The sequence below is a fragment of the Carcharhinus amblyrhynchos genome, chromosome 4 (genome assembly GCF_965287045.1).
Source record: "Carcharhinus amblyrhynchos chromosome 4, sCarAmb.v2.hapA, whole genome shotgun sequence".
Taxonomy (NCBI): domain Eukaryota; kingdom Metazoa; phylum Chordata; class Chondrichthyes; order Carcharhiniformes; family Carcharhinidae; genus Carcharhinus; species Carcharhinus amblyrhynchos.
In genome coordinates, this window is record NC_137327.1 from 122,439,569 (window position 1) to 122,465,524 (window position 25,956).

At 44.8% G+C, this 25,956-nt stretch overlaps 1 protein-coding gene and 1 pseudogene across 1 annotated transcript; both read left to right on the forward strand.

The window, feature by feature from the left end:
* Positions 1-523: 523 nt before the first annotated feature.
* Positions 524-3,457, forward strand: slitrk2 (SLIT and NTRK-like family, member 2). The gene has a single exon (XM_080188259.1). The coding sequence runs from the start codon at positions 820-822 to the stop codon at positions 3,355-3,357; it is 2,538 nt and encodes an 845-aa protein (XP_080044385.1). The 5' UTR covers positions 524-819; the 3' UTR covers positions 3,358-3,457.
* A 2,040-nt stretch (positions 3,458-5,497) lies between these two features.
* LOC145342755 (U6 spliceosomal RNA) lies at positions 5,498-5,627 on the forward strand (annotated as a pseudogene).
* The last annotated feature ends 20,329 nt before the right edge of the window (positions 5,628-25,956 follow it).

A 25,956-nucleotide genomic window follows, 5' to 3' on the forward strand; every position in this document is an offset into this window, starting at 1 on the left:
GGAAATGTTGGTGAGGATTCAGTGCATTGAAGTGATTGAATACATTGCAGGCTGGAGGGAGTGAGTGTGTTGGGGGGGGGGATTTTTTTTGGTACATGTTGTATTGCTGGCGGGCAGAAAGTCCACACACACACACACACACACAGTGAGGTGCTCCTCACCACAGCTCGCTGACGCGACCATTGGCAGCGGATTGAAGGAGGAGATTTCGACCCAAACTCTCCAGCGACAGAGAGCGATCAGTCCCAGCTTTCTCTCTCTATCCGCCCCCCACCCCCTACCTCCACTCCACCTCCCCATCTCCTCCCCTCTGTCAGCCTCTCCTCCAACCTCATCGTGCGGGCAAACTCCACAGTGCCTGGGTGCGGACACATTCACCGGGAGCCCTCTGGATGCCAGTCCTGCCTTGCAAACTGAGTCAATCGGATTTGGGAATGTCACAGCTGGGAGTGGGCTGGGAGTGTCGGAATGCTCCCAGAGGACAAGGCTATCTCTCTCTCTCTCTCTGTCTGAGTGAGTAAGAACCATCTTGCAGCCCGCTCTGCTGTTTTAATTCACTCCGCTTAGTGCTTGGGGACAGAGCTGAGATCTTCAGTTACAGCCATGTCGACTTTGACATTGTGCATTTGTGTCCGGGCTGACTGAAGGAAGAATGTTGCTGGTGTGATTTTATTTTTTTTGCTAAACTGGAGTTGATTGAGTCTGGCTGCAAAGGATTTGCATCTCTCTCTCTCTCTCTCCCCCCTGTCTCTTTATTTCTCTGAGCTGGATGGAACTTTACCCCAACACTGGTGAATCCAGGAGATAAGAGAAGAAAAAATGTTAAAGCGCGTCTTGGTGCTGAGTGCGTTGGCAGTGGCAAGCTGGTGCTCCAAAAACCCGTCAGAGAGCCGTAAAATTGCCAAAGACATCTGCAAGAATCGATGTGCGTGCGAGGAGAAGGAAAACGTACTGAATATTAATTGCCAGAACAAAGGCTTTACTAAGGTTAGCTGGCTGCAGCCGCCGCACAGTCGCCTCTACCAACTCTTCCTGAACGGGAACTCCCTCAGCAAGCTGCCCCCCAACGGGTTCATCAACTTCACCAACACCGTCACCCTGCACTTGGGCAGCAACGGGCTGCAGGAGATCCGCAACGGCGCCTTCCATGGGCTGGCCATCCTGAAGAGTCTCCACCTCAACAACAACCGGCTGGAGGTGCTGAGGGAGGACACCTTCCTGGGGCTGGAGAGCCTGGAGTACCTGCAAGCCGACTACAACTACATCAGCAGCATCGAGGCCGGCACCTTCAGCCGGCTGAACAAGCTCAAAGTCCTCATCCTCAACGACAACCTGCTGCCCAGTCTCCCCAACAACGTCTTCCGCTTCGTGTTGCTCACCCACCTGGACCTGCGGGGCAACCGCCTCAGGAAGCTGCCCTTCACCGGGGTCCTGGAGCACATCGGGGGCATCATGGAGATCCAGCTGGAGGAGAACCCTTGGAACTGTACCTGTGAGCTGGTCCCCCTGAAAGGTTGGCTGGACACCATCTCCTACATGGTCAGTGACATTGTCTGCGAGTCCCCTTTCCGCCTGCACGGCAAGGATGTGACCCAACTCAACAAGCAAGACATCTGCCCCCGCAAAAGCGCCGGAGACTCCAGCCTGAGGAATGAGCGTCCCGCCAAGGTGCCCCCCAGCCTGCCAGCCACCCAGAGCTCATCCCTGACCCCTGTCAACCCTACCCCCCGGGGCAACAAGCCCGGCCGCCACTCCAAGAGCCGCGTCCGAGCTACGGCTGCCCCCACCAACCCTCGGCAGATATTCGGCCCCATCATGGTCTATCAGACCAGGTCCCCCATGCAGGCGGTGTGCCCCGGCATCTGTTCGTGCAGTGTGCAGAACTCAGACAATGCCCTCAATGTGCACTGCCACGAGAGGAGGATTAGAAACATCACAGATCTGCACCCCAAACCTGCCAACCCAAAGAAACTCTACCTGACCGGGAACCTGCTGCACATTGTGCAGCTCAATGACCTGAGGGACTACAGGGGCCTGGAGCTGCTGCATCTGGGGAATAACCGCATTTCTGTCATCCAGGAGGGTGCATTTCGCAACCTCAGCCATTTGCGTCGACTTTATCTCAATGGCAATCACATTGAGAGGCTGTCTCCTGCCCTGTTTGTGGGCTTGCAGAGGCTGCAGTATCTCTACCTGGAGTCCAACGTGATTAAGGAGGTGCTGCAGTATACCTTCCACTCCCTGGCCAGGCTGAACCTCCTGTACCTCAACAACAACCTCCTCAGGTCCCTGCCCAACAATGTCTTTGTGGGCACCAACCTGACCAGGCTCAACTTGAGGAACAACCACTTCTCCCAGTTGCCAGTCAGGGGGGTGTTGGACCAACTGCCCCCCTCGGTGCAGATCGACCTCCAGGAGAACCCCTGGGACTGTAGCTGCCCCATTCTGCCCCTCAAGGGCTGGATCGAGCAATCCCGGGCTGGAGTCCTCATCCACGAGGTTTCTTGTGAATCCCCGGCCAGGTTCGCAGGCAGGGCTTTGAGATCCCTCGGGAACCAGGAGATCTGCTCGGAATACTCGGATCTGGTGGCCACCATCCCCCTGGCCAGCACCCACAGTTCCAATCTACTCAACGGCGAGGCTGGCACTGCCAGTCCAGAGGTGGCCCAAGCTAGTGCAGTCCCACTCTCGGTGCTCATCCTTGGATTGCTGGTGGTCTTTATCTTGAGCGTCTGTTTTGGAGCAGGTCTCTTTGTCTTTGTCCTCAAAAGGCGCAAAAGTGGCCAGAATGGCAACAGCACCAGCAGCGGGGGTGCCCCCAACAATCTGGACCTGAACTCTTACCAGCTGCAGTATGGCTCCTACAGCACTAATGAACCTGGGGAGAAGGCAGAGGCTCATGTCTACAACTATATTGCCCACCCAGTAGGCCAGATGTGCAAAAACCCCATCTATGTCCAGAGGGAAGGGGAGCAGGTGGCTTTCTACCGGGGCTTGCAGGATCTGAGTTACAGCGGGCTGGATGTGAAGAAGACTTACTCCATCAGCACGGTGGAGCTGCTGGAGCAACAGCAGCCTGCCCTGCTGGCCAGACACTCGGAGCTGCTGTACCAGAACCTGGCCGAGCGGCCGAAGGTGCTGCCCGGTGGACTGAATGCCCACTACAGCTTCTGCACTTTGCCCAAGCGCCACTTTGCTCCAGCCCAGCTCAGGGAGCAGGACAAGCTCAACAGGACGGTGCTGTACGGGACGCCCAGGAAGCAGCCCCGGGACAATGCCTCCCTGCAGGGGAAGTTTCACACTGAACCAGACTACCTCGAAGTGTTGGAAAAACAGACTGTCATCAGCCAGCTGTAGGATGGGGTAAATTGGGGGCGGGGAATAAAAAAAACTGGATCTTAACTACTAAACAAAAGGACAGGATGGCTTATTCTCATAGGACTTATTCTACAATATGTAACATGACTCAAACTCTGAGTTCTAATGAACCGACAATGTCCAAAATCCTATTGATTTCTCCTCTCTCAGTGAAGATTCACCTGTATAATTATTGGACTTGACATTCAGTGCAATGTTCATTTCATAACTGCCCTCACAAATTTCTTTATTTTAGTTTCAGCTTATTACCGGTGTTAGTAGTTTATCCATATCGTATAAGTTTCGTATTTCCAAAGACCTCTGAATTTATTTTTCTCTCTCTTTAGCCAGCTATATATGTCCAGTATATAGCAGGGAAGACACTTTTCTTTGTTGTTTTAGATTGAATTCGTTACTTCCAACTGGGTCGCTGGACATTGAGTATTTGACGCGTTTGCGAGGTGCTTTTAGCACTGTGAGATTTAGCGGTATTTCTCAGCGCCGGCGGCCCCTCTGGCCGTGTTGTATTTTGGGAGCTGGACTTTTTCTTTCCCCCCAAGTGGCTGTATCTGTATCATATTAAAAATACAACACATGTCATTTCGAGTTCTCTGTGTTGGAGTATACATAAAAAAGGTGCCATTTTTTTAAATAACCAGCCCCGTGTTTATTTATCAATCGTCCGTTCCAGGCTCACGTGTGGTCTTCTTCTCGTCTTAATATTTCATTGAGTTGTGTCTGCCTGTCACACGGTTTTGAAATCAAGGGGTCCACAAATGTTCAGGACTAAACTCGGTGTCAGCGCCTCCCTTGGACGATGTCTGTCAGCCCTGAGGATAAGTTCTGTCGTTTGCAGATATTACAATATTGCATTCCCATGGCCATCAAGAGGCGTTGAATATTTTTATTTTTCCCCAAGTACAATTGGGGCTTGTATAAAGTTCTAGTCCTTGCAGTTACCAGCAGAGAGCAGAAGGAGCCCTATCTACATCTTACTGGAATGATACACACGAAACCATGTCATGTTATATGTATGGTTTACTAGTGGGACTGAATCATAACAATGACTAATGACTTCAGAATGAGTAAAATTTAAGGTAAGTTTCTGTTAACTGTTTCTTTTGTGTGTGTGCGATTGGATATAACATGATTAGGTCTGGGTTCATTGACACTGAGGTACTTGTGGCTGTGGTAGCAAATGCCACTGACATAATGTTCATGTGTTCAGTCCTTCCACCCCCTCGTTCCCCCCCTCCACTCCCAACACCACCCCACCCCCCATTCTCCCCCCATACCCCACCACCTGGATTCAATTCCCAGCTTGGGTCACTGTCTGTATGGACTTTGCACATTCACCCAGTGTCTGCGTGGGTTTCCTCCAGGTGCTCCAATTTCCTCCCACACTCCAAAGGTGTGCAGGTTAGGTGGATTGCCTATGCAAAATTGCCCCTTAGTGTGCTAAAATGTGCAGGTTAGACGGACTGACCATGCTAAATTGCCCCTTAGTGTGCTAAAACGTGCAGGTTAGATGGATTGACCATACTAAATTGCTCCTTAGTGTGCTAAAATGTGCAGATTAGGTGGATTGATAAATGTGTGGGTTATAGGGATAGTGCAGAGGGTGAGATGTTGGGAGTCGGTGCACACTCAATGGGCTGAATCGCCTCCTTTTACACTGAAAAGCTTCTATGAAACTAAACTAAACATGGATGGTGCTGGAAACATTCAGTAGGTTTGGCAGTATCTGTGGACAGAGAAACAATTAAGGTTTCAGGTTGATGACCTTTCATCTGAACTCAAGAAAGATAGATATGTGATTGGTTTCATGTAGGGAAAGGGCAGAAGGAAGAGCAAAGTCATTGGTCAGACCAACCATGATCTTAGCGAATGGCCGATCAGGCTGGAGGGGCTGAGTGGCCTACACCTGCTCCAAATTCTTGTGTCCCACTGTCTAAAAGGGGTGACACAGTAGTAAAGTGGTTAGCACTGCTGCTTCACAGTACCAGGGGCCAATGTTCGATTCCTGGCTTGGGTCATTGTCTGTGTGGAGTTTGCACCATTCCCCATGTGTCTGCATGGATTTTCCAGTTTCATCCCACAGTCTGAAAGACATGCTGGTTAGGTGCATTGACCCAAACAGGTGCTTCAGCAGCACATATACTAAAATTGGAGTGATACAGAGAACAGAGAAGAACAGAACGATACAGAGAAGATTAGCATGGCCCCTGCGTAAGGATGACACGCAAATTCGTGAAGCATTCCATATTTTTCCTTAAAAGAGGCCCACACAGGTGCTGAAGTGTGGTGACTAGGCGAATTTCACAAAACCTTTTACCATTCAATTTCTCCTTCCTGCCAACCTATTACAGGCCTTTCTGCTTGGAAAGTAAATCTTTTTTATTAGTCACAAGTAAGGCTTACACTAACACAGCAACGAACTTTACTTTCCAAACGGAAAGGTCAATAATAGGTTGGTGGGCAGGAGAAATTGAATGGTAAAAGATTTTGTGGTTAAAAAGAAAGACAAAAAGAGTGCTAAAGGGTGAAGTAAAGATGTGTAGAGATGAGGTGTGAATGATAGGAAAGCAGCTATTCAAATGCAAAGTGATGGAATAAAGAATGATGAGGAAAAACGTAGCAATTCCTGTCCTTAACCTGCTACAGTGTTCCAAAGAACTCAACATAAGCTCAAGGATCAGCACCTCCCTTTTCGACTCAGAACTCTCCAACACAGAGTCCAACAATTTTAAATCATAGAGTCTGTATCCATTTTGCTTCATGTTTTGGGTCTTTTTTTTGTTTTTCACTGCTCCTTCACTTTGCATTCAGTCAGCTGCTGTTCTGCCATTAATACCTCACCCCGGACATGCCTTCTATGTCCATACTTCGCCCACTATCTCGGCCTTTGCTTTTTAAAATCATGAATCATTTTATTATTGAACTTTTCCTGCCCTCCACTCTATTACAGTCCTTCCCTTTTGGTCTTCTTCTGCTATCTGCAATCCCCCTTTTCCCTCCCACCCCTTTCACTTGTTCAAAAGATGTGGTAGAGATGCCTGCATTGGACTGGGGTAGGCACAGTAAGAAGTCTCACAACGCCAGATTAAAGTCCAACAGGTTTATTTGGTAACATGAGCTTTCAGAGTACTGTTTGCTCCAAATGCTCGTGCTACCAAATAAACCTGTTGGACTTTAACCTGATGTTGTGAGACTACTTGTTCAAAATATATTATACTTCAATCTTTCCACCATTCTGATGAATGGTTATCAGCTTGAAATGTTAACTGTTTTTCTCCCCATATTGCTACCTGACCTGCTGAATATCCCCAGCATTTACTGTTCGTATATAAATCCGATTAATTAATTAAATCGGGGAACTAAAAGGTTAACATCAGTTCCAATGACTTTGAGACTATTAGCTTAATGTAAAAATCCACCTGGTTCACTAATGTCCTTTAGGGAAGGAAATCTGCCCTCCTTATCTCCTCTGGCCTGTATGTGACTCCAGAGCCACAGCAATGTGGTTGATTCTAACTGCTTTGTGAGCCACAGAGTTCAAGGGACAATTCAGGATGGGCAATAAATACTGGCCTTGCCTGTGATACCTACATCCTATAAATGAACAATAAAAGATAAGTGATGCCCATTTTGTTTAGCTAAGTAAGTTTTTAAGATGCTAGTCAAAATTTTGAAAAGCAAGTGCAATAACTTAGAACATTAGGATAAGATATTGAAACCATTGCATACATTATTTAATTTACATTTTTCAGCTATTTCAAATTCCAATTGAATATTCAGAGCGATATTCCCAGTGGGAATTGTATTACTGTTTATAATTAACTCTGCAGAACTTGTAGTCATATGTGTGCACTGATAATTATTTGTTGATACAAAATTTAATTATTTTTTGGTATGAGGGGGTGCTTTGTAAAGAGAGTCATTTCCCTCAGTATTGGGCAGCAATTGTATGGTGTGTCCAAACATAAACAGCTTTCTGTTGAAAGTAACCGGTGTCCATAAAAGGTGTTTGACCAAGGATTAAAATAGGCTTGGCACTGACATTATAAATTGGATATGTCATTAAGGCATATGAAGTGATTTAAAATGTAAATACCTTGAATAAAGAACTTGTATTTCTTTATCACTTTCACCATCTCAGAGAGTGGCATGGTGGTGAGAACTGCTGCCCCATGGCACCAGGGACCCGAGTTTAATTCCAGCCTCAGGTCACTGTCTGTGTGGAGTTTGCACGTTTTCCCTGACTGTGTGAGTTTCCTCTGAGTGCTGCGGTTTCCTCCCATAGTCCGAAATACGTGCATGTTCGGTGGATTGGCCATGCTAAATTCTCCCTTAGTGTCAGGGGGATTGATAGGGTAAATACGTGGGGTTACAGGGTTTGATGCCTGGGTGGGATTGTGGTTGATGCAGACTCAATGGGCCTAATGGCCCCCTTCTGCACTGTAGGGATTCTAAAATACCCTAAAGTGCTTTGCAGCCAATTAGGCAATTTGGAAATAAACTGTGCACAACCATGTCCCATAAACAGCAATCTGATGACGACAGGATCATTTCTTGATAGTTATTGACATCATTGCTCTCTTTTAGGGTTGGTAATTTCTTAAGTGTTAACTGAAGATCTTAATTGTGTATTATTATCAATGCCCGGTATCAAACTCATTAATCTTTGGGTTCCTAAGAGTAAAATGAAAACTTGCATTTTGCTGGTATCTTTTTTTAAATCTGAAAACTGATCAAGATGAAATATGTTATACATTGTTCAGACCTCACATGAACATTGTAGGATTTCTGGGAATTCATAGAATATATAGTGCAGAAGGAGGTCATTTGGCCCATCAAACCTCCACTGACCACAATCCCACTCAGGCCCTGTTCGCATAACCCCATGCATATACCCGAGCCAGTCTCCCTGACAGGGGTAATTTAGCAAGCCAATCCACCTAACCTGCACATCTTTGGACTGTGGAAGGAAACTGGAGCGCTCAGAGGAAACCCACGCAGACACTGGGAGAATTTTGCCTTGAAATCATACCCAACTTGGGAATACTTCAGTATTCACAAATTTGGGGAAATTCTTCAATTAAAATTTTACATGCAAAAAAATTAGAATAAGAAAGTCTTACGTTTATATAACACCTTTCACAACCTCAGTATGTTGCTTTACAGTGCTTCACAGCTGATAAAGGATTTTTGAATTGTGATCACTGTTGAAATGTGGTATAATAGAGGTGTTAGACTTTCTTTGAGATTTATAAACTATTGCTTATTTTCACAGTCTGTTAAAACAATGTATATGAAACTGAATTGTAGGAGCAGGGAATATTCCCCGCTTTGTAAAGGTATTCTTTTCTCCTCAGTTTGGTTTCTATGGTTTCTTGTTTTATGTATATAACATGAACTAACAGTGAAAATAGGTGTGTTCACTGCCTCACCATCCTTTACCAGGCTTTTTACACAAAATCAGAGTGGTTGATTTAAGAGCCGCCCTGATGGATTTTCAACTCTGGTTTTCTCTCCAGTGAAAAATGCAGTCAGAATCTGTCACCTAACACTGTGAATGAAATGTCGCAGATAATAGCAGGCTAGAATCCCAGGCTCTATTGTCTCACTGTTGTCTCACAGCGCCAGGGATGCAGGTTCAGTTCCCAGCTTGGGTCACTGCCTGTGCGGAATCTGCACTTCCTACCCGTGTCTGAGTGTGTTTTCTCTGGGTTCTCTGGTTTCTTCCTACAGTCCGAAAGACGTACTGGTTAGGTGCATTGGCCGTGCTAAATTTTCCCTCAGTGTACAAACAGGCACCAGAATGTGGCAACAGGGAGATTTTTGCTTCCTTGCAATGCCAGTATTAGGCTACTTGAGGCAATAATAAATAAACTTTAAACTTTAAGTTGCATTGTACACTGTGAAGCATTGCTGACGTAGAATGTGACCTGAACCAAAAATTGCCGTATTGCCTCACGATGTATTTTGGTGCAGAGTTGCCCTCAAACAGTTAAAAAACTAGGATGCCTGTGCTTCTGTTGAACACTATTGCTGCTATTTACTGCAGAAACCACTTATGACAAATTCTGTGCCTGCCTTTTATTTCGAACTTTTCCAATAGAAACATCTTGTGAATTTGGAGAGGGAGAAAGGGGGAGACATCTGATTAAATAAGTGTCATGGCTATTCGAGAAAGCAATAAAATAGATCTAAAGAGCACTGGGCGGGGCAATGAATCCCTTATAATGGTAATTAGCTTGTTTGCATTATTGACACTAAGATTTACTCTGGGCAACTAGCCAATGACCTGGCTAGTATGTTTAATCTTCACTAATGAGAAATATTGATTAATGTATTGAATATAAAGCCACTGTTTTCCAGTTGATCGTGATGAGGGGAAAGGACTGAAATTCCCGAGGGAATGCAGCACAAATCTAATTCTGAAAGAGCGAGTGTTAGATAGATGGGCTTGAAGGCAGAACAGAATAGTTGTTGGAACTGACAAAACATTTTATAGTGGTACCGCAGTGGACGGGACTACGCTCCTGTTAAAACAGGACTACTGTTAAAACTAAAGCCTTATCGGAACATTATGCAATGTAAGAAACACGGCAGCTAGTTTGCACACAGCAAGATCCCATGAACAGCAAAGTGACAATGACCAAATAATTCTTTTGCATTGGAATTTGTTTGATTAAGGGCTAAATGTTGGTCAGAATCTCTCCTTCTATCCTTCAAAGTCATACCCTGAGATCCTTAACATCCTCTTGAGTTTAAATGCAGCACCCAAAATGTAACAATGCTGCAATTGTTCGATGAAAGCTTGATCCAGTCCCTGGATTGGACTTCAGTTCACAGTCTTCGGAGGTCACAGTGCTCCACCAAAGTTCACGGCATACCCAGAGTTCTGTGGAGCTGGCAGTGCTGAATTAAACTGTTTACCACCCTGCATTTGTAATCAGGGTATTCACAAGTGACCAAACACTGATGGAAAGTGTAGATACACTGCTCCTTCAATCTGAATTAAAATACAAATCATTGCAGCGAAGGAAACCTGTAATAAGTGGGCCTTTGTGTATGATACAGCTAAAGATAATGGGCAACATTAATGCTGGTAGCTGCCTGTACAAAACTATGAATCCAAATTAGGAGAACATAAATGTAATTTAAGATTGATATTGGAGAAGAGGTGGCAGATTAGTCATTTTTTTTTCAGTTTTGACAATGGAGTTGGAAAAATTCCTGTGTGAGAGTTTTTTTGAAGTTGATTACAGTTATAGTTAATAGGAAGCTGATGATGTTTCTGCCTCTACCCCATGATCATCCACAATTCCATCTTTGTAATGTTCTGTGTGTATTGATGAGAAGTCAAAACAAGCACTTCACATGAATGCAAATTGTTTACATAAGCATGGTGTTATATTTGAATCCGAGATCAGCTTCTGACCAAATATCTATCCATGCCTCTGTAATATCTTCAGACTTTAAGAGAAATTTTCCCATCCCACCCACCACGGGAATTGTAGCAGGCAGGACACAGAGCATGCAAAAGTCTGTTGACCTTGGGTGGTATTTTCTGGCCTTAGGGCCAGTGCAACTGGAGTGCCTCACCCCTTTGTCTTGAGATCAGTTCATCTGCTAGTGACACTCTCCAAGTTGCCTGTGTTACCTCCAGAGTTGACTATTGCAATGCGCTCCGGGCTGGACTCACATGTTCTTGCGAATTGATGAAGGGGGCCTCTTTAAATGTCTCATCCAAAATGTACCATCTCTAATCGTGCAGCAATCTCTCAAACCGATATTGTGCTGCAGTCCCTGGTTTGGACATCAATCCACAATCTTCAGAGATCAAAGTGCTCAGCCAAGGTTGACACCTTAGAGTAATGTGCAGCTGGCAGTTCAGTGTGGGGTCACCCAAAACTCTACTGCCCATGTTCATGCTCACACCAAGCCTTGCTTATCCAACATTCTGTGCTTTTTGACCTGCGTCGGTTCCCAGCTAAGCAGCAACTCAATTTTAAAATTCTTTGATTCTCACCTCTGGAACATCCTCAATTTTAATTGTTCATCATCAGTCACCATGCCTTCAACTGTCTTAAGTTCGAAGCACTGGGATTCCCTCCCTACACCTCTTTGCCTGTCTCCTCCCTACCTTAAACTTTGGGGAGGCAAGGTGGCACAGTGGTTAGCACTGACGTCTCACTGCTCCAGGGACCCAGGTTCAATTCCAGCCTTTGAGTGACTGTGTGTGTATTTTGCACATTCTCCCTGTCCCTGCGTGGGTTTCCTCTGGGTGCTCTGGTTTTCTCCCACAATGCAAAGATGTGCAGGTTAGCTTAATTGGCCATGCTAAACTGCCCCTTATCTTCCCAATGTGTATAGGTTAGGGGGATGCGTGGGATAAATACATGGGCTACAGGGATAGGGCCTGGGTAAGTTCATAGAATCATAGAATCCCAACAGCGCAGAAGGAGGCTATTCAGCCCAACAAGTCTGCACCAACCACAATCCCACCTAGGCCCTGTTCCTGTAATCCCTCATATTTACCCTGCTAATTCCCCCGACACTAGGACCAATTTAGCATGGCCATCAACCTAACCTGCATGTCTTTGGACTGTGGTCAGAGTGGACCTGATGGGCTGAGTGGCCTCCTTCTGCACTGTAGGAATTCTATGATTCTATTAAACACTCCTTAGGCAGGTTCCATGGCCTTATGCTGTCATATCTCCTTATGTGGGCTCATTGTCTTTAACAATATAACATTCCTGTGAAACACCTTGGGATGATTTACAACATTAAAAGAGCAATATTAATACAACTTGCTATTAGGAAAAGTGGAATTTGTGCCATTTGAAGAGGGATAGAAATCAGATTCAATTTTCAAATTGAAGTTAGTTAGTGCATACATACTGTACAGCTCCTGTAGCATTTCACACCTGGCGAGGCTTTTAGTTATTGTGTGATATTCTGACAAATCATTTGTTGAATTAAACCATCAAGTATCTCAAAGTGAAAAGCTGGCACCTTCCACAGATACAAAGCTGCTGAATCAATGAAGTTTTTGTTCTGTTGTTGAATGAAGAGTTGTCCAGGACAAGGGAACACAATTCTACAGTTAGGGCTAGCCTACGCGGTTATGAAAGGATGCACCTCTTCGCATTAAAGTTAGAGAGAATCTGAAACTCTCCCTTGTAAAAAACACTGTTGAGGCTGAGTGTCAATTTAAAATTTTCAAACTGGGATTGATAGATTGTTGTTATTGAAGGGTATGGGGGAAGGACATTAGGATTTATGGAGCTGTAATAACTTAAATCAGGCCATTGAGGTTGGCCTATTGGAGTGTGAACATCCTGATTAAGGATCCAATTGATGGGCCAATCAGGGAGTCTTTTCCTCATGTTTCACAGGGATTGTCAGTTCCTCTGGCACCCCCAGAGGTAGACTGCTAACTACTAGCACTCTGTGTACTGCTGTTAGAGTCTGTAAATAAAGGGATTTTAGTGAAGGGATTTCTGCCTCCGCAGACTTATTACAGGAATGAAGTAAGAACATGATAAGAACATAAGAACATAAACATAAGAACATAAGAAGTAGGAGCAGGAGTCGGCCATCTAGCCCTTCGAGCCTGCCCCGCCATTCAATAAGATCATGGCTGATCTGAAGTGGCTCAGTTCAGCTTTCCCGCTTTCTCCCCATAACCCTTAATTCCCCTGTCTGCCGAAAACCTATCTACCCATGTCTTAAATATATTTAGCGAGGTAGCCTCCACCACTTCAACGGACAGAGAATTCCAGAGATTCACCACCCTTTGAGTGAAGAAGTTCCTCCTCAAGTCCGTTCTAAACTGCCCCCCCCCTTATCTTGAGGCTGTGCCCTCTAGTCCTGCTGTCCTTTCTGACCGGGAAGAATCTCTCTACCTCTACCCTATCCATCCCTTTCATTATCTTATACGTCTCAATAAGATCCCCCCTCATCCTTCTAAACTCCAACGAGTACAGACCCAGTATATTTAGTCTCTCTTCATAGTCCAACCCCCTCATCTCCAGTATCAGCCGAGTGAACCTCCTCTGCACTCCCTCCAAGGCCAAAATATCCTTGTGCAAGTGCGGCGACCAAAACTGCACACAGTACTCCAGCTGTGGCCTCACCAGTACCCTGTACAGTTGCAGCAAGACCTCTTTGCTTTTATATTCTATCCCCCTCGCTATAAAGGCCAGCATCCCATTCGCCTTCTTGATCACCTGCTGCACCTGCAGACTGGGTTTTTGCGACTCATGCACAAGGACCCCCAGGTTCCTCTGCACCGTAGCATGCTGCAGCTTTTCACCCTTTAAATAGTAATCCCTCCTACTATTATTCCTGCCAAAGTGGATAACCTCACACTTGCTAACATTGTACTCCATCTGCCAGGTCCTCGCCCACTCGCTCAGCCTATCTGGATCCCTCTGCAGACTTTGCACACCCTCCGCACAATTTGCTTTTCCATTTATCTTTGTGTCATCAGCAAATTTCATCACCCTACACTCAGCCCCCTCCTCCAGATCATCTGTATAAATGGTAAATAGCTGAGGCCCCAGCACTGATCCCTGCGGCACTCCACTAGTTACCAACTGCCAATCAGAATAGCACCCATTGATACCAACTCTCTGCCTCCTATTAGACAACGAATCCTCTATGCACGCTAACACCTTACACCCAACTCCATGCCCCCTAACTTTCTGAAGCAATCTTTCATGAGGCACCTTATCAAATGCCTTTTGAAAATCGAGAAACACTACATCCGCCGGTTCCCCTCTGTCTACTGCACTAGTCACATCCTCACAGAATTCCAATAAATTCGTCAAACTTTACAGTCTGGTAAATGTAGTGAATGTACAGTTCAGCAGTGATCTAATTTAATGTTGGAATAGATGGAGGGGCTGAGTGGCCTCCTTCTCTTCCTGTGATTTTAAAACCAAGACATTGATTACTTGAAATATTCAATTCCATGTGCTCCTGCATGGTCAATGAGTTGAAGGTAGATTCTTGTTATTAATTTTCAATACATATAGGGCCACAATACCAAGGTACAAGAGAGTGTTACATTAGAAATCAGCTTCTTAATTCATCATCACTTCAGGTTTTCCAATGTAAAGCACTTTTTCTTCTTTTTCTGTATTGTTTGGTGGCTCATAGGAACAAATAAATCTGTGCTTTGACTCAAAGCTTGGTGTTCAGTATTGGACAGGGGCAGGTAGATTAGGACATTTGGAGAGTGTCCCTGCTACTCCTTCAGGCAATGCCATGAGGCAGCATTTTCTACACCCCTCGCCACCCCATGGCATGTTTTATGGTGGCGTTAATGTCTGTGGCATTCTGTGTGGCTTGTCTGCCCTGCTACTGGGGCACCTACTGTGCAGGCTCACCTTTGATGAGACTGGAAGGTCCTGCCGACAGGAAGGGCTAGAAGATCCCACCCATGGGATCACCGAGGGGTGCAAACGTGACCTGAGTTAACTCTCACCCGAAAGATAGTGGGTGGGATTCTCTGACACCGCCTGTGGCTGCCCCGCTGCAAGTGGGAATGGTGCATTTAGCATTCCAACCAAAACTCCATTCACCTTCAGGCACTCCGGAGAATCCCAGCCGCAAATGAGGAGGAAGAGTTTTGATGAGGATTTCCAATAATGTAGCACTTCCTCAGTATTGCACTGCCAACTGAGAATTGTGTGTGTTTTTTATTCTTTCATAGGAGGTGGACATCCCAACGTTTGTTGCTCATCCTCGATTGCCCTTTCAGAGGGAAGTCAGGAGTCAACCACATTATTGTGGGTCTGGAGACAAATGTAAGCCAGACCAGATAAGGACAGCAGATTTCCTTCCTGAATAGTGAACCAGATAGCTTTTTAGAACCATCAATGATAGCTTCACTATCACCATTACTGAGACTCATATTCAATTCCACATTTGATTAATTCAATTTAAATTCCACCAGCTGCTGTGCTGGGTTTTGAACCTTTGTCCCCAGACAATTCGCTTGGGCCTCGAGATTTACAGTCCATTGGCATTAGTACGAAACAACTGTCTCCCCTAAGACCCCGGAAAGCTCTGGAGTGGCACTTGAAGCCACAACCTTAGTCGTAAGAGGGCTGTTCTAAGGAGAAAGGCAGTAAGAAGTCTCACAACACCAGGTTAAAGTCCAACAGGTTTTTCTGGTAGCAAACACCACTACCAGATAAACCTGTTAGACTTTAACCTGGTGTTGTGAGACTTCTTACTGTGTTTACCCCAATCCAACGCCGGCATCTCCACATCATGACTAAAGAGAAAGGAGCTTGGACACTTCCCAGCCAGTGGAACATAAAACAGTAGATAATCTGCCCATTTTTCAGGAGGACAGTCAGACAATTTTGCAGCATAGAAGAGAGTCATTTTGGTCATTGTGCCAACTCTTGAAAAGGACAAACTACTTTGTCCTATTATCCTGACCTTTCCCATATTTCTTTTAGAAATACTCATCCGCTGCCCTTTTAAAAACTGTAACGGATGCCGCTTTCAACTGTTGCCTGATAAGGCATTCCATATCCTAATAATTCTCTGCATTCAAGCTGAATCATACAGCACAGGAGGAGGCCATTTGGCCCACCTTACCTGCGCTGAGCACTTAATGAGCTTTTTAATTAGACTTACCACCCCACAGTTCTTTCCCCACAGACCTGTAAGACATTTCTTTTCAACTGTCTCTTGGAAATTATTAACTGTTTCTAGTGCCTTCACATTCCAGATCATGCCAATTCTCTGTGCAACCCTCCCCTCTGGCTCTTTTGCTGGAAATAGGATCGTGAGTGAAAGGACAAGGTGAACAGAACTGCCCCCAATATGTTCCTTGTCTCTGACAAAGGCTCATTGAGATGCAAAACATTGCTTCTACCCTCACTCCACAGATGCTGTCAGACCTGCTGAGATTTTCCAGCATTTTCTGTTTTTGTTTCAGATTCCAGCATCCGCAGTAATTTGTTTTTATCAATAATGAGGTGTTGCTCTTAGGTGGAGTACGGGTACAACAATGAAGTTCTGAATGGTGAACTCTGTTCTACATTTAGCTGTGTTACATTTGTATGGGAGTGAATTGTGTAGTAAATGGTAAAATATTCCATACTAAGATGCAGGGACACCAAACTCTTCATTTTTCTTCTTCCTTATCTGTGACTTTCTTTTGCTGTCCTCTCCTTGCATGTATTTTTAGATCTTTTGTGTCCTCAGTTTCACAACCAATTGCTTGCTTCTGAAGTGTTGGGTGGAAATTTGCAAACCTTCCCAGACGGTACAGTGGCACACAGGTTAGCACTGCTGCCTCACAATGCCAGGGACCTAGGTTCTATTCCTGGCTTGGATCACTGTCTGTGTGTGTGGAATTTGCACATTCTCCCCATGTCTGCACATGTTTTCTCCCACCATGCAAAAGACAAAGAACAGTACAGCAAAGGAACAGGCCTTTCAGCCCTCCAAGCCTGCGCCGATCATTGTGCCTGCTGAAGCTAAAACTGTATGTACTTTCAGAGCTCATATCCTTCCATTGCAATCCTCTTCATGTATTCGTCTAGTTGCCTCTTAAATGCCATTATCATATCTGCTCCCACCACCTCTCCAGACAGCGTGTTCCAGACATTCACCATCCTCTTTAAAAAACTTGCCTCGCACATCTCCTCTAAACTTTTCCCCACGCACCTTAAACCTATGTCCCATAGTACTTGACTGTTTTACCCTAGGAAAGAGCATCTGACTATGCACTCTGTCCATGCCACTCATAACCTTTTAAACCTCTATCAGGTCACCCCTCAATCTCTGCCATTCCAGTGAGAACAAATCGGGTTTATCCAACCTGTCCTCATAGCTAATGCCCTCCAGACTAGACATGCTGGTTAGATGCATTGGCCGTGCTAAATTCCCCCTCAGTGTAACTAAACAGGTGCCAGAATGTGACGACCAAAGGATTTTCACAGTAACTTAGTTCTAGTGTTAATGTAAGCTGACTTGTGACAATAATAAATAAACTTAAATTGAAGTTTACTTAAATAGAACAATATACCGTATAATAACTTGCCCATTTTTCTAACATATCAAAATGTTCAGCGGGGCTAGATTAGTTACCCGCCGCTTAGTTAAGATTCATTTTAGCTAGTTTATAATGTTCATTGTTTGAATTATCCTCTCAAGATTTTGTGGCATATTAGCATTCTAATTGCCTGAGAATGAGACTTCTTGCAAAGACATGTTGACAGAGTTAGAGTAAAGTGCAATCCAGTGCCTCATTTTCAGAATCTGCTGAAATAAAATCCATAGTGCACTGTAGAGGGTTTGAGATAAAATTCTGAGAGATGCATTAGAGGAAAGAATCAATGTATTGAGTCCCAATTAAAGGACTACATAATATATATAACAGTTACCTTAATATTTATTTATTTGCATGGCTGTCTTGATTAACCAGATAATCTATAGAGTGTTGCGTTCTGTTCTGACTACCTAGCAAGCAAGGGAAGTTCGGCATGATGTATTTCTCAGGCAGCCAACAACTAATTGATTACACCCAATGTATCAGATAAACTAGATGCTTGTGCACTGATTTTCTTGCAAAAAGATGACAATCTCTTGCATAAGGATTATAAGAAATTTGATGCTATTCAGTCGTTTGTGTATTGGGTATCTGATAAGAGCTGTTGTTTACAGCTAAATAAACATGAGGGAATAATTCACAAACCTGATAAACGAGACGGACTTGGCATCCAAGACAATTTATTCCATTGTAATATCGTACCAAAGGTGTGTAAGGTAATTAACCTTAACCCACAAAGGATCAGAGGCATCTCTCTCTGTTAGAGAGAGACAATTGGTCCTGCAGCTTGAAGGGGAACCATTCCACAGCAAGTGTGGGTGGCAAGGCAAAAGAAGCAAAAAGAAAACACTCTTCTCAGATGCTTCACGGTACCTGCTCTAACCTGGTCTATTGCCTTTGCTGTTCCCAATGTGGTCTACTCTACATTGGAGAGACACAGTCTGGGTGAACGCTTTTCAGAATACCTTTGGTCCATCTGCAGGCAGTACCCAGGCTTCTTGCCACTTGGCACTTCAGTACACCATCCTGGGTGACACGGTGGCACAGTGGTTAGCACAGCTGCCTCAAAGCGCCAGGGACCCGGGTCCAATTCCCACCTTGGGTCACTGTGCGCAGTCTGTACATTCTCCCTGTGTCTGCGTGGGTTTCCTCCGGGTGCTGTGGTTTCCTCCCACAGTCTGAAAGAGGCGCTGGTTAGGTGTTTTGGCCATGCTAAATTTTCCCTCAGTGTATCTGAACAGACCCTGCCAGAGTATGGAAACTTGGGAATTTTCAAGTAATTTCATTGCAATGTGAATGTAAGGTACTTGTGACACTAATAAATAAAACTTAAAAAAACTTAAATACTGCTCTCATATCCACGTATCTGTCCTGTTGCAATGTTGTGGATGTGCCGGCGTTGGACTGGGGTAAACACAGTAAAAAGTCTGACAACACCAGGTTTTAGTCCAACCGACTTATTTGATAGTAAACGCACAAGCTTTCGGGTTAGTCCCTTCATCAGGTGAATGGAGAGTTCTGGCCTCAGACAGAGCATATAAAGCACAGACAGTTTACAGATTACTGATTAGAATGCGAATCTTTACACCTAACCTGCTGTTCAAGTCCTGAAGTGGCCGACAATGTGAGTGGAAGGAGCACTGATCACAGGTTAAAGAGATGTGTATTGTCTCCAGACAGTACAGTGAGTGAGGTTTTGCAAACCCAGGCAAGTGTTGGGGGTTACAGATAGTGCGACATGAACCCAAGATCCTTGTTGAGACCGTCCTCATGTGTGTGGAACTTGGCTATCAGTCTCTGCTCAGCGACTCTGCGCTGTCGTGTGTCGTGAAGGCCGCCTTGGAGAATGCTTACCCGAAGGTCAGAGGCTGAATGCCCGTGACCACTGAAGTGTTCGCCAACAGTTCCACACACATGAGGACGGTCTCAACAAGGATCTTGGGTTCATGTCACACTATCTGTAACCCCCAACACTTGCCTGGGTTTGCAAAACCTCACTCACTGTACTGTCTGGAGACAATACACATCTCTTTAACCTGTGATCAGTGCTCCTTCCACTCACATTGTCGGCCACTTCAGGACTTGAACAGCAGGTTAGGTGTAAAGATTCGCATTCTAATCAGTAATCTGTAAACTGTCTGTGCTTTATATGCTCTGTCTGAGGCCAGAACTCTCCATTCACCTGATGAAGGGACTAACCCAAAAGCTTGTGCGTTTACTATCAAATAAGTCGGTTGGACTAAAACCTGGTGTTGTCAGATTTTTTACTGTTGCAATGTTCCAGTGAAGCCCAATGCAAGGTGGAGAAACAGCACCTCATCCTCTGATTAGGCACTTTGCAAACTTCCAGGCGAATCACAAAGTACAACAACTTCAGACTATAGAACCACTGATACTGCAGTCAATCCCCTTACTGAATGCAAGGCTATTCACACTGCATGAGGGGAGATGCAGCCCATTCCTGAAACCCTTACTCTGCTCTGACACCCCCATCATGGGAACTCAGCCAGGCAACTTGCGGTCACCCCCAATGCTGAGGTTCTTGTTTTCAATCCCTCACAGCCTCTCACCAGGCACTCTCCCAGCTGCCATATCGACAGAAACCTAGGACACAGGACATGGGAAGCACTGCCTGCATACCAGCTTTCACAACCCCTTTAAAACACCTCTCCACCCCATATGGTGATTCTGGGACCTCCGCCCCCAGCCCTGAGTTGCACTTAATTGTGCATAGTGAACACTCTGGAGGGTCACAGAATCCATACAGTGGAGGTTATTCGGCTCATCAGACATGCACCGACTTTCCGACACAACCCCACCTATTTACCACGTAATTTCCTGAACTTACACATCTCAGTAGGTCAAGGGGCAATTTAACATGTCCAAGCCACTGAACCTGTATATCTTTGGAGTGTGGAGGGAAACTGGAGGACCCGAAAGAAACCCACGTAGACACGAGGAGAAAGTTCAAACTTTGCACAGACAATGACCCAAGACTGGGATTGAACCCAGATCCCTGACACTGTGAGGCAGCAGTGCTGACCACTGCTCCAACCATGCCACCCATAGGATGCTGGCAGCCTGGGCGCCCATCTCTGAAATCCCACTTGGAGATAAAAGTACCTGGTTCGCACTTATGTAGAGCTGTTAGAAATGGCACTAGTGTGACATGATGCTGGCGCCCAGTGAATAACTGGTGAGGTGGGGCGAGGTCCCGGCGAGACCACTCACTATTGACATGCAAATGTATTAAAATGAGCTTTCTGTGCTCCTGAAGAATGTTTCACACCACTCCACTGGCGAGGGGCCAGTAAGATTGGGACTCAGAAACTCACCGATGTGAATTGTACTTTCCAAGTCTTTCTGCCATTGCTGCAGATGGAGAGCACGGGCTCCAAATCAGTCCCAGAAATTTAAAATCTCTTTGCCACATTGAACAGGTAATTCCGTCTTGGTTATATCTGATGTATGTTGAGTGCCCTAAAATATGAAATACTGTTCATACCACCTAATGTTAGATGTTACCGTTCAACCATTGCAAATAAACTACAATGTTCCTATCTGATATTTCAAAGGTGATGCTCACCCAAATTTATTTTCAATAGGCTAAAGCCTCCATTCAAATGATGTTCAGTGGAAATTGCCCACCCCTGGTTGCTGTTGAGGAGTTTGTGACGAGTTGCTTTCTTGACCTGCTACAGAAAAGCCCACAGAGTTTTTAGGGTGGCAAGGTGACACAGGGGTTAGCACTGCTGCCTCACAGCACCAGGGACTCATCTTGGGTCACTGTCTGTGTGAAGTTTGCACATTCTCCCTGTGCCTGCGTGGGTTTCCTCTAGGTGCTCTGGTTTCCTCCCACTCTCTGAAAGATGTGCTGATTAGGTGCATTGGCCGTGCTAAATTCTTCCTCAGTGTACCCAAACAAGCACCAGCGTGTGGCCATGAGGGGATTTTCACAGTAATTTCATTGCAGTGTTAATGTAAGCCTACTTATGACACTAATGAATAAACGAAACTAAAGATCTATTGAAAAGGTAGTTCCTGATTCCAGAGTGGATTGCCATTCCATTCCCATTTTCCAACCTTAAACTGCAGCTCCACATTTCTCAAACATCTGACACCGGCCTGCTGAGAAATGTGGATCATGCCCGCTCCTGAGGTCCTTCCCTCACAGTGTTGGAGTGTCAGCTATTGGATACCAACAAGTTTAAATGTCCCAGCCACTTCAACAAGCCTGGACAGAGGGTACCAGTGTGTAAAGCAAGTGGGTGAAAGGACAGAATAGAGCGGGGAGAGTGTCAGGAAGTCGACAGGGGGAGGTTGTAAGATGGGTTAGAATCATAAAATCATCGAATCATACAATACAGAAGGAACCATTTGGTCCATCGAGTCTGTGCTGGGCACAATCCCACCCAGGCCCTATCCCCATAACTGCATGTTTTCAGTGTCCGAAGTGTCAAATGTAGAAGTTAGAACAAAGAACAAAAAGCAAAGAAAATTACATCACAGGAACAGGCCCTTCGGCCCTCCAAGCCTGCACCGACCATGCTGCCCGACTTAACTAAAACCCCCTACCCTTCAGTGGACCAGGTCCCTCGATTCCCATCCTATTCATGGACTTGTCAAGATGTCCCTTTAAATTACTACGGCATCCACTTCCACTACCTCCCCCGGCAACGAGTTCCAGGCACCCACTATTCTCTGTATAAAAAATGTTCCTCCTCCATCTGTTTTAAACCTTGCCCATTGCACCTTAAACCTATGCCCCCTAATAAATTGACTCTTCCACCCAGGGAAAAAAGCTTCTGACTATCCACTCTGTCCATGCCTCTCATAATCTTGTAGACTTCTATCAGGTCTCCCTTCAACCTCTGTCGCCCCAGTGAGAATAAACCTCTCCTCATAGCTAATGCCCCCCATACCAGGCAACATCCTGGTAAATCTGCTCTGTACCCTCTCCAAAGCCTCCGCATTAGTTTGTCAATTTTTTTTTTCTTTCAGCTTTGCGTCACATTGACTGGATGTATTTCTGCAGACCTTGAGATATGCGACAAGAGAAAAGGCAACTGCAGATTTTTTTTTCTTAACAATGTTACGCAGTTGATAATGGAACTGTCAATCTGTCACTCTGGACATTGGTCATTACAATTCAACACTTTGAAAGGGAAGTAATGTATATCCTAATAGTACATCACCTTTACAGAGTAATAACAGATTCTTCAACACAGCAGGTCAATATCAGTGTTTACGCTCTGCATCTGACTCCATTCCATCACCCCATCAATGATATTTCTGACCTCAATTTTCCCATAGTAGCTCAAAATAATCATTTCCAGAAGTTTGAATATTGTTACACTGAAATGTATTTTAGATAGAAGAGAGAATGATCTTGTATCCAGTGAGCACTCGTCCTTCAGAACAGATTGAGAGCAATTCACATCACCACAAACAGCTCTTGCTGTGATCTGGAAGGTTTTGCCTGAAAGGATGCTGGAAGCAGATTCAACAGTGATTTTCAAAGGGATGTTGTGTAGATAATGGGGAGGTGATAGCTTAGTGGTATTATCGCTAGGGTATTGAACCAGAAACTCAGCTAACGTTATGGGGACCTGATTCAAATCCCGCCACTGCAGCTGGTGGAACTTGAATTCAATAAAAAATATCTGGAATTAAGAATCTACTGATGACCATGAAACCATTGACAGTTATCAGAAAAAACCCACCTGGTTCACTAATATTCTTTCAGGAAGGAAATCTGCCAGCCTACACCATTTAGGACGGAGATGAGGTGACATTTCTTCACCTAAAGAGTGGTGAACCTGTGGAATTCATTACCGCCGGAAGTAGTTAATGCCAAAACATTGAACGTATTCAAGAGGCAACTGGATATCACATTTGGGGTGAATGGGATCAAAGGGAGAAAGCAGGATTAAGCTATTGAATTGGATGATCCATGATTGTGATGAATGGCGGAGCAGACTTGAAGGGCCTCCTCCTGATCCTATCTTCTATGTTTCTATGTCTATGTCCTTACCTAGTCTGGTCTACATGTGACTCCAGAGCCGCAGCATTGTGGTTGACTCTCAACTGCCCACGGAAATCTAGGATGGACTGGCCCACCCGCGACACCCATGTCCCATGAATGAATGAAAAAAATAATTGTAAAGAATAAAACTGCAGAGTAAGAGCGGGGAAGTGTGTCTAATTGGAAAGCTTTTTTAATGGATCGAATGGCAGTCTTCTATGCTGTAACATTCAGTAAATGAAATGGCTGTTTGATAGTTTTAATGGTCTTGATAGTCAGCCATGACACTGAATGAGCTTGCTGTTCTTCAATTTCAAAAATCAAATCAAGCAAGTGGACATAACCTTGGTTTCATGCTTCATCAGAAGGTACACTGATTGCTGGAGGGATGTATCAGATGTTGGTGACCATCATGATCTCTGCTGCAATGTTTAATCCGCTAATCTGTTGAAAGCAAATGGTTTATTTCAGAAGTGTATTTTAGAAATAGCTAGTGGCTTCCTTCTCAGCATTCCATGGAGTTGCAGAGAAATATTAGCCTTAATTATGCACTGACATCCAGAGACAAGCTAACATTTGTTTTTATGCTTTTAAAATGACAAATAAAAATGTAAAGGGAAGGGAGATTCTAATTCAATACTAGCGGAGGCAGAAAGAAATGTGTGACATCAACTAATGAAAGTGGGCTAAGATTTTTACAAAGCCTGAACTGCAACAAGGATAATTTTAGTCACTTAAGTAATTTAACATAAGGTTTTTGCATGTTAATTTAAATTACAATCAGAGAATCATAGAAACCCTACAGAAGGAGGCCATTCAGCCCATCAAGCCTGTGCTGACAACAATCCCATCCAGGGTCTATCCTGAAATATTTACTCTGCTAATCTCCCTGACATTATTTGGCAATTTATCATGACCAGTCCACCTTACCTGCACATCTTTGGATTGTGGGAGGCAACTGGAGCACTCACAGGAAACACACAATGTCAGTTCATAATTGATGTGAATACGATGACAAGTTTTTTTCAGAGCAATAAGCCTGTCCCTAAAAAGTAGATTTCTTCAATATGACTTTTTTTTAAGTTTATTTATTAGTGTCACAAGTAAGCTTATATTAACACTGTAATGAAGTTACTGTGGAAGTCCCCTAGTAACCACAGTCCGGCGCCAATTCGGGTTCACCGGGGGGAGAATTTAGCATGACAATCCACTGAACCAGCACGGCTTTTGGACTTTGGGAGAAAACCGGAGCACCTGGAGGAAACCCACGCAGACACAGGGAGAACATACAAAATCCACACAGGCAGTGACCCAAGCTGGGAATCGAACCTGGGCCCCTGACATTATGCTGTCTCTGTGCTAACCACTGTGCCAAGTGACTTGGAACTGTATCGCCATTCCTTCACAATGGCTGGGTCAAAATCCAGGAACTCTTTCCCTAACAGCACTGTGGATGTGCCCTACACCACATGAACTGCAACGGTTCAAGAAGGCAGCTCACCACCACTTTCCCAAAGGTAATTTGGGATGGGCAATAGATGCTGGCATAGCCGCCGTAATGTTCATTTACTAGTCACAAATAAGGTTTACATTGACACTGCTATGAAGTTACTGTGAAATTCCCGTAGTCGCCACAGTCCACTGCCTGTTTGGGTCAATGCACCAAGCCATCCGTCTTTCAGAATGTCGGAGGAAACCTGAGCATCTGGAGGAAACCCATGCAGACATGGGGAGAACATGCAAACAGTGACCCAAGCCGGGAATCAAACTCGGGTCCCTGGCGCTGTGACGCAGCAGTGCTAACCACTGTGCTACTGTGCCGTCCCAGTGATGTTCCTATCCCATGAAATGATAAAAAATAATTTAAGGATTCAGATAAACAGTAATTGCTCATACTTGATGTCTCAGCATTGTTCAAATGCAGCCACTGCACTGTCCGCAAGCAAGCTCAATGAATTTTAGTAGACAGACTGATATATTCATGAATGACTTTGTAAAAGTCTGGCCAACATAGTCACAGAATGAACGCTGGTTGTGTAAATATACTGTTGATCATGAAATAAAGAGACCCCTTAAAATACAATATTTGTCATTCACTTCTTTGGAAAGAAACCTTATTGTTTCAACAAAATACCTCCATGTTACCTTACTTTCATAAACGTTTACAACATCACACCCTCCATTTTGCCTATTAAATCCCTTCCAGAAGGTTCAGTTGAATCTTAATTGATTGAGTTAGAAGCACTCTGAGTTAGAAGCCCCAGCTCAGGATTTGGAACCCAAATCTAAGCCATCATTGCAGCACAGTACTGAGTGAATGCTGTACTGATCAGGGGACCATTTTTTGGATGAGAAGTTCTGCCCACTCAGGTAGAAAACACAGGATCCCAAAGTCTCCCTTCTCCAACCCCTTTAAATTCTTTGGTGGGCTCTAACAACAGTGAACCAGTCTAATCTGCTTTTCCTCCCTTCAACTCTTTTG